Genomic DNA, 15,359 nt, shown 5'->3' on the forward strand with positions numbered 1-15,359 from the left:
GATATGGTATTTGAGTGACAGTTGGTACATACTGCGTAGTTGGTGGTAGATAGCTAATATCAGGTATACATTCGCCAGATGTTGTAAGATGGTAACCTTCAGGACATGTTTTTGGCTTAGATTTCTGACAACTTCCGTCAGGTTGTCTCTCAGTTCCAAAAGGGCAAGGGCGTGGCTGTGGTACTGGGGTTGGGCGGAGACAAGAACCATCGGGCTGTTTATATGAACCTGAAGGGCAAGGCTGCTGACTTGGCTTCAGGCAAGTTCCATCGGCTTGTCTAATAGTTCCAAAAGGACATGATACTGGAGTAGATGGCTCTGGTCCCTCACAACTCCCATCAGGTAATTTAACTGATCCAGGAGGACATGGTAATGGTGTAGATGGCTCTGGTCTCCTACAACTTCCATCAGATTGTCTCATTTCTCCAAATTTACATGGCAGAGGCAATGGTTCTGGTCGTTTGCATGAGCCATCAGGCTGTTTTTCTGTTCCAGAAGGACAATACGGTGACAGTATCGTTTTTATACAAGATCCATCAGGTTGTCTAGTCTCTCCAGCAGGACATTGACAAGGTTGGCCTGGTTTTGTTTTAACTCCAAATGGACATGATGGTTCTGGGGTAATTGGACGTTCACAGTTTCCATCAGGTAATCTTATAGTACCAAAAGGACAAGATATTGGTGTAGGTAGCTCTGGCCGACTACAGCTTCCATCACGTTCTCTAATAGATCCTGGCTGACATGGAACTGGAGTAGGTGGTTCTGTTGGTGTACAACTTCCGTCCGGTTGTCTTACTGTTCCAAATGGACAAGGTAAAGGTAATGGCCTTGGTCGTTTACATGAGCCATCAGGCTGTCTTTCAGTTCCAGAAGGACAATATGGCTCAACAGTTGGTTTCAGGCAAGATCCATCAGGCTGTCTAACAGAATCATTAGGACATGATGTCGGTGTTTCTGGTCCCGTACAACTACCATCAGGTTGTCTGTTTGTGCCGAATGGACATGGTACTGGCGTAGGCGGCTCCGGTCGCCTACAACTACCATCAGGTTGCCTGTTCGTGCCAAATGGACATGGTGCAGGCGTAGATGGCTCTGATCGCTTACAACTTCCATCAGGTTGTCTATTTGTTCCGTAGGGGCATGGTGCTGGTGTAGGCGGTTCTGATCGCCTACAACTACCATCAGGTTGCCTGTTCGTGCCAAATGGACATGGTGTTGGAGTAGGTGGTACTGGTCGCTTACAGCTTCCATCAGGTTGTCTATTTGTTCCGAAGGGACATGGTACTGGTGTAGGCGGTTCCGGTCGCCTACAACTACCATCAGGTTGTCTGTTCGTGCCAAATGGACATGGTGCAGGCGTAGATGGTTCTGGTCGCTTACAGTTTCCATCAGGTTGTCTATTTGTTCCGAAGGGACATGGTGCTGGTGTGGGCGGTTCTGGTCGCCTACAACTACCATCAGGTTGCCTGTTCGTGCCAAATGGACATGGTGCAGGCGTAGATGGTTCTGGTCGCTTACAGCTTCCATCAGGTTGTCTATTTGTTCCGAAGGGACATGGTGCTGGTGTAGGCGGTTCCGGTCGCCTACAACTACCATCAGGTTGCCTGTTCATGCCAAATGGACATGGTGCAGGCGTAGATGGTTCTGGTCGCTTACAGCTTCCATCAGGTTGTCTATTTGTTCCGAAGGGACATGGTGCTGGTGTAGGCGGTTCCGGTCGCCTACAACTACCATCAGGTTGTCTGTTCGTGCCAAATGGACATGGTGCAGGCGTAGATGGTTCTGGTCGCTTACAGCTTCCATCCGGTTGTCTTTTCGTTCCGTAGGGACATGGTGCTGGTGTAGGCGGCTCCGGTCGTCTACAACTACCATCAGGTTGTCTGTTTGTGCCAAGTGGACATGATGCAGGCGTAGACGGTTCTGGACGCCTACAACTACCATCAGGTTGTCTGTTCGTACCAAATGGACATGGTGCTGGCGTTGATGGTTCTAATCGTCTACAGCTTCCATCAGGCTGTTGAATAGTACCAGAAGGACATGGAACCGGCGTAGACGGCTCCGGTCGCCTACAACTACCATCAGGCTGTCTGTTTGTGCCAAATGGACATGGTGCAGGCGTAGATGGCTCTGGTCGCTTACAGCTTCCATCCGGTTGTCTTTTCGTTCCGTAGGGACATGGTGCTGGTGTTGGCGGCTCTGGTCGTCTACAACTACCATCTGGCTGTCTGTTTGTGCCAAATGGACATGGTGCTGGAGTAGGTGGTTCAGGTCGCTTACAACTTCCATCAGGTTGTTTTTTCGTTCCGTAGGGACATGGTGCTGGTGTAGGCGGTTCTGGTCGCCTACAACTACCATCAGGTTGTCTGTTTGTGCCAAATGGACATGGTGCTGGAGTAGGTGGCTCTGGTCGCTTACAGCTTCCATCAGGTTGTCTATTTGTTCCGAAGGGACATGGTGCTGGTGCTGGCGGCTCCGGTCGTTTGCAACTACCATCAGGTTGTCTGTTTGTGCCAAATGGACATGGTGCAGGCGTAGATGCTTCTGGTCGCTTACAGCTTCCATCCGGTTGTCTTTTCGTTCCGTAGGGACATGGTGCTGGTGTTGGCGGCTCTGGTCGTCTACAACTACCATCTGGCTGTCTGTTTGTGCCAAATGGACATGGTGCTGGAGTAGGTGGTTCAGGTCGCTTACAACTTCCATCAGGTTGTTTTTTCGTTCCGTAGGGACATGGTGCTGGTGTAGGCGGTTCTGGTCGCCTACAACTACCATCAGGTTGTCTGTTTGTGCCAAATGGACATGGTGCTGGTGTAGGTGGCTCTGGTCGCTTACAGCTTCCATCAGGTTGTCTATTTGTTCCGAAGGGACATGGTGCTGGTGTTGGCGGCTCCGGTCGTTTGCAACTACCATCAGGTTGTCTGTTCGTGCCAAATGGACATGGTGCTGGAGTAGGTGGCTCTGGTCGCTTACAGCTTCCATCAGGTTGTCTATTTGTTCCAAAGGGACATGGTGCTGGTGTAGGCGGTTCTGATCGCCTACAACTACCATCAGGTTGCCTGTTCGTGCCAAATGGACATGGTACTGGAGTAGGTGGTTCTGGTCGCTTACAGCTTCCATCAGGTTGTCTATTTGTTCCGTAGGGACATGGTACCGGCGTAGGCGGCTCCGGTCGCCTACAACTACCATCAGGTTGTCTGTTTGTGCCAAATGGGCATGGTGCTGGTGTTGAGGGTTCTAATCGTCTACAGCTTCCATCGGGCTGTTGAATAGTACCAGAAGGACATGGTGCTGGCGTAGGCGGCTCCGGTCGCCTACAACTACCATCAGGTTGCCTGTTCGTGCCAAATGGACATGGTGTTGGAGTAGGTGGTTCTGGTCGCTTACAGCTTCCATCAGGTTGTCTATTTGTTCCGTAGGGACATGGTACCGGCGTTGGCGGCTCCGGTCGCCTACAACTACCATCAGGTTGTCTGTTAGTGCCAAATGGACATGGTGCTGGAGTAGGTGGTTCAGGTCGCTTACAGCTTCCATCAGGTTGTCTATTCGTACCATATGGACATGGTGCTGGTGTAGGCGGCTCCGGTCGCCTACAACTACCATCAGGTTGTCTGTTGGTGCCAAATGGACATGGTACTGGTGTTGGTGGTTCCAATCGTCTACAGCTTCCGTCGGGTTGTTGAATAGTACCAAAAGGGCATGATGCTGGTGAAGGTGTTCGTTTACAGCTTCCATCTGGTTGTATATATGTTCCAAAGGGACATGATGGTGATTCTACTGGTACACATCTTCCATCTTTTTGTCTTTCTGTACCTATGGGGCAGGGTTTTCTTGCAGGTTCACAATTACCTTCAACATTCAAGTACGTACCAGCTGGACATTGTTGTGGTTTAGGTGGTTCTGGAAAAAAGTTCAGAAATAGGTTTTATGTCTATCATTTTATATCAAGAAAGTTTCACAGCAAGTTTCAAAATGAATTATTCAAAATGTTCAATTGGTAATTCACTTACCAGGTGGAAGATAAGCCGGTCCATGAAGAAGATTAGAAAATCTGACGTCACTGTCAAACTGTACATCACTATAGTCAGGTGTGGATGAAAAGACAGAATTGGCGCTGGTACTTATATCTCTTTCTGGTTTCGCTGGATTCGCTTTATTTGTTGAACCACTTTGACTGTTATGAGAAACTTGAAACTTTGAGTCTCCTGAATAATCGTTAATGATTTTTATCCCCGATGAAGGATTTGCGTTGCTATTGAATTTGTAGTTTTTAGCCGGATTGTCGAGCAAATCGTTAATGCTAGTTGGGAATGAGGTACCACCAGATAAATTGCAACAAGCTTCCGTATTTTTGTTACAGTTATTAATCTGAAAAATTTTTTTAATATATTATTCTGTCAAATGATGGAATTGTAATGTATATAAAAAATTGCAACGATTTTATTTCAGATTTACATTAGTATTTTCAATCTTCTTGTTGGTGTTAAAGCCCACATGTGATTCTGTCAAGTAGATTATGAGGTTAATTGATACTTAGAAACTAAGAATTTGTACAAACCACTAAGTGATAGTTGATATTTGGGAAAAAGTTATATTTCAGTATTATATTATCACTAGTCTGGAATGAATTTGGCTAAATAAGAGAGTACTTCTTCATCGATACACAAAATACTTTGCGGTTTTTCTTGAAAAGTGATAGCAAAATTCATCTGTGATATTTATTATAAGTGCCCAAAAAAATAAAACTAATTTGAAATTTAAAGAAAATTCTTCTTAAAAAAATACGAAAGCGTATATCTGTCTGCGTGTTCAGCGCCACAACCGGTATCCATTTCTACGCTGTCCAGTTTATTTATTGAAATTGACTAATAGAAGCTGGTCTACCACAAATTATGTGCAAGGTGAGTGCTAAAATAGCTCACAGATCACCGTAATGTTGAGTGGATACCTGGTATCGAGAACCGACTAAGTCCCGTCAAATGCGATGTAAAAATATTCAAAAACCTTATCATCAAAGATGATTATAATTCCCTTAAACGTGACGAAACGGTAACATTTGAATAATCTCAGATCAATTCTAGAAGGGCACTGTTAAGCCTGACAAGTTGCAATCGATAACATCTTTATTCATTCAAATAAGAGGTTTTCACCCATCTGCCCTATAGTTCAGAACTTGTAGCTAGCAATTTATTTCTTGTGTCCAAGGATGAAGAATTGGCTAGCAATACAGCGCTTTGACGGCAAAGAAGAGCTGCGGGTATGCCTAACTCTGTATGCTAGACCTAGCCGATATTACGGCGTGTAAATTTTGTTGCATAGAGGACGAAATCTCTATTCACATTCTTTGGAATTGTGAAACACTGAGGAACTCCAGATCACTACACCTGGGAGCGCTTGAAATATAAGACGAAGATCTCTGGCAATTAAAGCCATCCCACATTCTAGACTTTTTAAAAGCAGTGGGATTAATGAATCGGCTATAAACACTGGGCTCTATAGTACCGCAGCATGATAGGGGCACACATCAGATCATTTGCGTCGCAGTGTATACGAGACCCCAAATTTGTATGTACATACATACCTCACTTCGTGGCTGATATCGCAGGCGGTATAAATTAATGCTGAAACAATTTGGAGCTTGTCCAGCGCCACGATAAGTGCCTTAATATGCTGGTTACTTTATACAAAGGTAGAATTTAATTCACTTTTTTATATGTAGTTGATACATTTTTGCTTTGTAGTTTCTTAAATCTCAAAATTTTCTCACTTTTTGATGAGCTCTCCTACTATATAAATAACATAAGTCTCAGAAATAATTTATATCTCATTGACAATAAATTCTATCAATAAATATGATAAATATGTTTTTTTTTAATCTTTATCCTAATACGTGTGTGTGGGAATCCAACTTTGCACATCTTCGGAGAAAGTGATTATATAATATTCGTAACTCGAACCATTACCTAATTAAACTGTAAAGGTTCTCGCGACGTCTGGCGAGGCACGAAATTTGTGTAAAAAGATTGGAAGTCTACCTTATAATGAAAACATTATCCTGTTTTACTTTCTAAAGATTGTTGAGAATATTTTTTTATGAAACATGTTGAATAAGAGGAAAGTAATATAATATCAAAATTTGAGTAAAAATGTATACCAAAAGTATTAGGAGCAACATGATTGAAAGGAATCGATTGCTAATGTTTCATTCAGGGAAATCACAAATAGTGAGTAAAAATAGTGAGAAATCTGAAAAGATAATAAAACAATGAATAAAATGCAAATCGGCTAGGGAATTAAGGAAAGCCTGCAACAACTTTAAATGAATTAGGAACAAGCAAAAAGAGTAATAAAAAATACATGGTAGAGCGCATAAATGGAAGAAGAATAATTTATACTAAAAGTACTAGGCATATTCAACTATGCAATGTATGAAGAACGCAAAAAATATTTTGATACAGTGATAGAGAAAAGGAAAACCAGGAAAGAATTAGCTTGAATAAACAAGAAATCCGAAAACAGATGCATCGAAAATTAGTGAAAATTTTGAAAACAGTTCATATCATCTTAAACTTTACATTCCACACAGTTTTTTGTATATCCATATAATATTTCTAGTAATTGTTTTGTTCATAGCATTGTATACTACCCACACTAAAAGTATGTTTAAAAATAAATATTTAGTTTATTCTTTACTAGATACGAAGACACGACCTTATCCAACTTGATACGATCGACGACAATAATAATTGTTCAGAGACGGCTTGAGTTTTTTTATACTTAATAAATCAATTGAATAAGGAACAAATAGAAAGACTGCTATGAAAATATTCAGTTAACTGAATGAGAAAGAAAGAAAAAAATCCATTCAATAAATATTTTTTGTAGTAATTTGTTCTCAACTATTAGCTTTCATACTTTCATGTGTTGAGATAAGTGTGAAACGCTGTCTTGATTGAAGGTGGGGGGCCACAACTCAGTGGGAAATTAATAGAATCACTTGTATATTTTTAACTTACACATTGAATAACAACGAACAATATCTAATATGTTGGTACTGACCTCCGACAACTTGTCGGTGACCGTATTATGTATGATTGACAACGATACAACTGTCTCCCCTGTTCATTATGTTGAATAAAATAATTATACAAAATATTCTGTTATGAGAATGTGAACGTTATAGATACAAGGTTTGTTATATTGTTGCTTCGTGTATCTAGAGGTAAGAGTTTGTCAATCGACTCGAATTACACGTTTTTGATTTATTCTTGCTAACAATTAACTATTTTTTAACGTTTTTTTAAGTTCTGGTTCAATAACTGTCACAATGCTTCTGACTTCAAGGAGATCATATTTGCAGTATCTGAAGTAAAACCACAGACTTAATACGTATTAACAAATATTTTTCATCCAAATTCAAGAGAAAAGTCAAAGACAATCATGATATGTGAAAATATATGGTGTAGAAATGAGTCTCGTAGGACGAAAAATAACCGGCGAGTCCTTCGATCTCAAGAACGATTGAAAATGTGCAAAAAGTAGATAACCTTGTTCTTTCTATTAAGAGGTTAACTAATCGAGAGTTCAATGGAGAGCATAATTCATACCGATTCATACAAATGGCTATCTTTTTGATCATGAGTCGCATTTCATTCGCGAATTTTGGGCCGCTTAAAGTTTTTTTTTTCTCCGCAATACCAAATTTAGCACCATGTGACTTTTGGCTCTTCTCGAGTATTGTGGAAAACATTTCAACATTGTTCCTGATTATGCTAGGGCCGTAACAGAAAAAATAGAGACCGTTTCGTAATAAGCCTTTCAGAATTACTTGTAGTCATGGATTGACCGTGGTTATAAATGAATTGCTGAGAATAGAATTGTGAAGAAGATTTATTCAGCTTTGTTTTTATTGAAATCATTCACCGATTATTTTCATAATATCCCAACGGTGAAAAGACATTCTACCATAAACTTGTTCATAAGAAATAGAAGCAAACATGAAAGAAATTTGTATCCAATAAAAAAATTTATAAATTTTAAAACTGAAAGTGAAAAGGAAATTGTATTTAATTGAGAGATCGATGTTTTAAGAATTAGCATTGAACAAAGTTTCATAATACTTTGTTCATACAACTCCAACATTTAATGTCTTTAAAATTTGTCACTCATCTTGGAATTAAGGGGTAGTGGAACCTTACTGAGAAAGCTTAAAACCTAAGGTAGATGTTAAGGGGTATTGTGTGGAATTTCGTGAAGGGTTTGATGTCAATTGTGTTGTGAGGAGAAAGGAAAACAAGATGCTTTTGTAGATTCTACGTATGAATCGAGGAGTTTTTCGTAGCATCATTGAATGTATAATTTCTTCAAGGGATTGCATTGTTAGAATTCTATGCGTTAGTATTTATGATAATCTATCCTAAAACATAATTCAAGACTTTCTAGTGGGAAAGATAATTTGATAAAAAGTACTTTGTATGTACTTAGAGATGTCAAAGAGATAGCAATAATTTGAATACCACTAAAAGAAATTCTACAATATTGTGTCATTTGGAAACTGTACATAATTTTCTTTGATAAGCTTATCCATCCATTTTGATTTAAAATCTATAAAATCATATATATATATATATATATATATATATATATATATATATATATATATATATATTTTCATTTATTTGTTTCAAGACTACGATAGTGAACAATTGAAGAGTTTGTTGGAAACCCTGTATAATAAAACAGAAATATGACAAATTCGTTAGTTGTCGTGGTTGAAAAATGTTTCTGAATAAACTTTTTAGTGTACATTCTATTTGAAATTTTAAATAGATGTTGTCTTTATATAAAAAAAAATTACCAGTACAGTTCTGTTCACTATTATATGTCTTGTATAAATATAAAGAGTATTATGCAACTCAACTTGTTTGTTTCTATTCGACATATGAGTTCTATTTATAAGAAGGGCGTTTAATGAATATGCTATACCAGTTAGTCATTTTTACAACCGGACCTTCTATATTTAAGAATCTTACATCTTGAAAAAAATTATTTATATGGTACATGGTGCAATAAGAGTTTAATTTATTTCTATGGATTTCACAAATGGAATACAAGATTTCAAATCCTAAGGAATTAAAACTTGGGAATAAAAATAATGAGCAGAGTCTGTCGGTTGTTATCTCAAATATAAAGTCTCAAGTTCAATCAGAGAGATTTGGGGTTAATTTTGTAGTAATTAGTCATGAGTTGTCCGAGAAAATAACTAAATTGCTAATAAAACAATCTAATATCGAATCATTTCATTTTATTGTGAAAAGTATTTCTTTCATTTCTAAGAACCTCCTCATGGAAAAATATAAATATAATTCAAAATCTATGTGACAGGTGCTGAGATAACAGATGCTTTAATTGTTCCTTTATGAAATATGTATTTCTGATATTATGGGGTGTAGGTATGCTACAGAATGCCAAGCCTTTAAAAATTCTTCAAGTGAAAACGGTAACTGAACTCAAACAATAAGTAAAAAGTATTGTAGCTTTCTATAATAAAATATATTTACAGGGCAAGATGAAACTCAACACGAATACTTAGTAAATTATATTTTTGTGAAGTTTGATGGTTTTGTGCGAATCATGTAACTTTTATTAAGAAAACACCGAAAGAAATTGAAGAATCCCAATTTTTTTTACTATAAAAATATGAATATTATTTATACACCAACGTTGGTGATAAGATCGTTGACTTTCCTTGTATCGAACAATCATATTTTTCCATTCGAGAATATTGTTGTGTTGCTTTAAGTTTTTTTTGAACATAAGGGATCAAAACTATAGGATAATGGTCCTGGTATAGGAATATTTGCCTCCAGCACAGCTGGAATTGACGTGTTTTTCTTTTGAGGTGGATTTCTCGCTGTCCTTGTCTTTGCGATAGTATTAAATATGCAAGATATGTAGACCAATAAAAAGTGAGAATGGTGAAAATATATGATTATTTATTGAATACTAGCTGACCCGGCAAACCCCATACTAGCTCAATCGATAAATAAAAGACCTAAACTCTTGAATAAAACAAACAAAAGGAATCCTTTTTTATTAATACAAATAAAAGTAGTGGAAGTTTCCCAAATTTGTATGTGATTTCTAAAGAACTCTTTGCCAGCTATATTATGAGCGGTTTCTTATTGGGAACGTGGCAATGAAACACCAAAGTGGACTAACTTATATATTTTCCGGGCTTTATTTGAGAATTATTTATTCAGCTTTTACAAAGATTACTAAGAACATAGTGACGGAAAAAAGATCGAATAATGAATATTTTGATTTGAAATTAATCAAATCTTAACTTGTATCACTTTACCAAAACTATTAAATTCGATAATTGTGAATCAATTTGAAATGAATTTTCGTCTATTGTGAAAACCAGAAATAAAAAGATTTGCTAACATGTTGATATTGAGAAATATTAGAATCTATTTATAGTCCCTCGTTTCCTCCAAAGACATAACTCTATCACGATGTACAGTTTTTCCTGGCTACTTCAAAAAACAAGGTGAGGTAACTAATATGGAATAACTTTTGAGCCCCGGGAGCAAATAAAAACTTTTGTATTCTTCATTCAATGTAAAATATATAGTTCTTACAAAATATCAAAAATTACTGAAATCTGAGAATCTGGCAGAGTAACAACAATTGAACTTTGTTGCATAATAATTGATTGGAAAACTTTAAACCAAAACAATTTTATGATTTATGGTAAATCTGCGATTGGTTCAAACTAGGTGTGATGAATATATGTTCTTGGAAAGACTACAGGAATCGATGTCCTGAATTAAAAAACTCGTCACGTTACATTCATTGAATCACTTTGCTTCGCTGTTTGTATCTGATTAAATCCACAATATCGCAATAAAATTATGATTTGAATTTGGAGGTGATTAAATCCTTTCAGAACATGAAATATTTATTTAAAATTAATGTATTCTCTCTTCCTAATATTCTATTTTGATTTTAATTGCTCATTTTAGTAACACTACATATTCAGTTTTATATGTTATTCTATCTATTCTATCCATTTCGTGATTGTTGGGAAGAAATATGAAGCAAAGAAAATATTTTTGTAGTAAAAGCTACAAATAAATAAATTGGAATTTTTGGAACGGTTGGTGATATTCATGGTGAACACACTGTTTACACCACTACCACAACCAATACTCACAATTACACTGTCTGACGCATGTTTCGATAACCAAGTTATCGTCTTCAGAGACTGAAGGTAAACTGTTTAAGCGCGTCAGATAGTGTAATTGTGAGTGTGGGTGTAGTGGTAGTGTAAACAGTGTGTTCAGTATAAAAGTTACAAATACTAATAAAGCAGAAGAATTTCATGGTAAATCTGCAAGGGATTTAGTAATACAGTTTCTGGATTATATGAAGAGGTGTGAAATTCCACAATATCTTTTTGAAGAGAATCGATGTGTTTGTTCACTTGATCATAAAATAGAAAAACGTAAATTATTGAGTTCAATTTAGAAAACTTATCACAAATATTGATTGGCTCTCGTATGCATGGAAAATATGCGTTTGGAAACAAAACTTAACAACGAGTAGGCAAAAGAAAAAATACCTCACTGCTTCCGATCTATTACATCCTCTCGGTTTAGTTTTACCTAGAGTCGTCAATTGTTATTTCGTTGCGTACAAAGAAATACCTTCTCAGGGTATATCAAAGATAAATATCTGATGTTTATTGGAGCCAAGACGAAAATCTTGATACGAACGATAATAGATTGAACATTTATTATAACAATTTGAATTTTTAAATTTCATTTTTTTATTATTTGGACATTTGGACACCCTATATATTGACATAGTTTGATAATTAGCGAAATTTTAGTTAATGAGGTAGATTCCTGCTTTATTTGTTTGCTTTGGATAAATAAAAAAATACGAATATGTCAAGGTTTCAGTTACTGGAATAAATATTGACAAGTGCAGATTGATCAATATGTGTCTCAAGAAAGATAAGTGCTGTTAATATGATCGAAAATATCCTTGAAGATCATCATGCAATTTGATCATTGAATGCTTAATTCATAACGATATGTTAATGGACGATAAGTAACTGGATAATAAAATAATTTTATCCTACTAATTATTTATACATATTGATCCATATACGAGGTTTATCTGAAAAGTTTCCGACCTAACAAAGAAACACGGCATTTTTTCCGTACTCATTTTTATATTTCAGCATAATCTCTTTTTACATCTATATACATAGACCAGAGATATTTAACCGTTCCCGATAATAGTTGCAGTCTATCTACTCAAAATGGGGAACTGCACTGAAGACGAGAATATATCGTTCCATATCCAGTATATGGGTACAAAACATAATACATACCAGAAATGTGGAAAATGGAAATAATGGTAACAATACACAAGAAAGGAAGAAGAAATGAATACAGAAGCTATAGGTATAGATATAACCTACAAAATTTTGACTAAGGACATAGATAAAAGACTCAGAAAATTGTCAATAAAACTGAACGAAGAAAAGGCCATGAACAAGTTCAAAGTTCTGTATATTTTGGGGTGGTTATCAAAGACGAAGGTGACGAGGGAGATAATCTGGAAGCGTGGATGACGAAGGGAAGTAAACAATTGGTAGCGCTGAACGCGATAATAAGATCTCAAAAAATCTCCAGAAAGGCGAAGCTACATCTATATAAAACAATAATAACACCAACATTGAGCTACGGAGACGAAAGGTGGACATAGAACAAGGAAAAACAAGAAAAAAAGGAAAATATGGTACGCAGAGGCGATGGAGGACCTAAGAAAGAGAGAGGAATTCAGGACTGGGAAACGAAAAAAAAATAGGAAAGAGTGGAAAGGAATCACTTTCATGCTATGGGCCTGAATACATAGTCCAGCGATGTTCTAAGCTTTTAAACCATTCCCGATAATAGTTGCAGTCTATCTACTCAAAATAGGAGTTTACATATGCGATAATCTCCTCGTCTGGTGAAAATCTATCTCCTGCAAGTAAAACTTTGAAGTTAAGAAATAGAAAAGTGGTCAACCAATTCGAAGTTCAAGAATTTTAGCCATGACGTTCACCACCAACAAATGGGATAAGATGCGTGTTCCTGATGGAAAAGCACTTTTTTTAATGCATTAGCTTTTTGCAGTTTCTACCTTGATTTGATCAAGCAATGACACGCAATACTCTCCTATTTCTGTTTTCATATTTTTGTCATCACTTTTTCGGCAGATGAAACCGTATTGATAAGGACTGGGAAATGTACATTCAAATGCGCTTTTGCTCTAAAGTGAACGACATCAAACACGAGGATAGCTTACACGTGCATAAGTCTTCTGTTAGTTTATTGGAAATGCATTCCCTTAATATGTTTATCTCTGTAACCTTAAATCCGACGATAGTCCAGTACCAATTGGTGAACGATTGTCGCGGTTTTTGACCGTCCCGAATGTTGGTCGTCGGCCAAGCTGAAGCGGCTACGTTTGAATTCGGTTGCGCAAACATTTTATGCTCGTAAATGATAGTACAATCTCCTTACACAGTGTCTAGCTCTTTTTCCATTTAAAAAGCACATAATTAATAAGATCTCCATTTTCGGAAAAATCTTGTCAAACAGAAGTTAAGTGTCCAAACTGAAGTTTGATTAAGAAGCTCTCAACACTCGTGCAAATATATTTCCTAGCCTATAATAAGTGCTGACATCTTCATTTTAAGGTGGAAAACTATTCAGACAGCCTTCGTATTGTTTGTATAATCATTATGTTGCGAATTTCAATCCGAGAAAAATGTTTATTCAAAGAAGAAAAACACACTTTTGGTATTAAATAATTTCTGATATTGTTATATATAACCTTGTTAAATAATGGTCAATAATTTTTTCCAAATCTTATGTTCATTTTTTCATTATTATTTTTTTACGTCGTCTTGTCGTAAGTCATAAGGAACAATTATTGTTATAGTTACTTCAATATTCATTGGTTGCAAATAAGAATCAACAATATTTTCATGCTTAGGCTTAAGTAACGTTTTAGAGCTTTATACAAAAATAAATTTGGATATTTGACCCTACCACACCCTTCCACGTTACTTAAAACACTACTCCATTACAGCATTACATATTATTTAGCTTTAAATTAATTCTTTATATATAAATGTTTTAAGTGTTCCTCTCAATTTTATTTCTATGAATATTTCGTGTTGAAACATTAATATACCATGTGCAGAATTTTAATGTAATTATTCAATACTAAAATACTATACATAATGTTGATAGGTCTGTTTGAACATTGATTTATCATTATTTTCATGATTAATATCTACAAACAACAATAATCATACATTAAAAAATACCTAACGGTATTTAATTTTAAATTAAATTTGCGCATCTGAAGAAAGTTAAATGGTGATGACTGGCAATAAGTTTTTGACCTTTTAATACAACTTTTTACGTAATAGATTTGCTACGGCTAGAGTCAAAGGACGCACTGTCTATTGTCAGATACACGATGCCACTTACTGAAGCCATGGCATAATTTTTTTTATCATATAGAATTAATTCAGTATACATGGTGATTAAAATGGATTTGCATTAAGTTTCACTGTTTGTTTCCAATAATAATATATAAAATATAAATGTGCTGAATTGGGATTCTATCGAGTATGAAAAGAACCTATTTAAGTGATAGGAACAAGGTCTACAGCCTCTATTGATAACAAAGTGATATGAAATTGACATTTTGTAGAGTAAGGGTGACAAAATAAAAAAAATGATCCAGATATTTAGAGAGGATGTTAAAAAGATTTAAACTCAGTCGGCTACTGTTTTTAGTTTTTTCTTTCTATCTAAAGAATCTTATCATTTTTAAATCATCTATACTTCTTCCAACCACTTAGAATTGGGTATCTTTCTTCTTCTAATTCTGAGTGCAGCATTCAACGAAAGATTTTGCGCTTATCTGTTCCACAAACATGGCTGAGGCTTTTTTATTGTACATGCATTTCTACTCTTTTCATTATCCATTTTTCGATGCCTGTATCCATTATTGTAAACTTTTCTTGGCACTAAATTGTTATAATTGTTTTTCGTTCCACTATCCTCTCTTTCTGTTACATTTCGAGAAGCTCTGAAGATATCTGTTCGACCTGTCTTGTTACATTACTAAAAATCATTGTCAAATTTCCATCTCTATGATGATTGTCATAGATTATAGATTTTAAGAGTATTAAAGTACAACAACCTTCACACAAAAGAATCCACATTATTACAAGTTACGTTAGATGAAAGAATGAATCTTTGCGAATATCTCAGTATTAAAAA

The 15,359-nt window shown here is 36.3% G+C and overlaps 1 protein-coding gene across 1 annotated transcript in view; it reads right to left on the minus strand.

Annotated features, from left to right (window-relative positions):
- The window catches only part of LOC130444288 (mucin-2-like), a 64,723-nt gene that overhangs the window by 19,873 nt on the left and 29,491 nt on the right, over window positions 1-15,359 (minus strand). The window contains exons 5-6 of the mRNA XM_056779360.1: window positions 4,005-4,362; window positions 33-3,894 (exon numbers count right to left, since the gene is read on the minus strand). Coding sequence (XP_056635338.1) covers window positions 33-3,894; window positions 4,005-4,362 — 4,220 coding nt within the window. The remainder of the gene's footprint in view (window positions 1-32; window positions 3,895-4,004; window positions 4,363-15,359) is intronic.

This window comes from Diorhabda sublineata, chromosome 5 (assembly GCF_026230105.1).
Source record: "Diorhabda sublineata isolate icDioSubl1.1 chromosome 5, icDioSubl1.1, whole genome shotgun sequence".
NCBI classification, from domain to species: Eukaryota; Metazoa; Arthropoda; class Insecta; order Coleoptera; family Chrysomelidae; genus Diorhabda; species Diorhabda sublineata.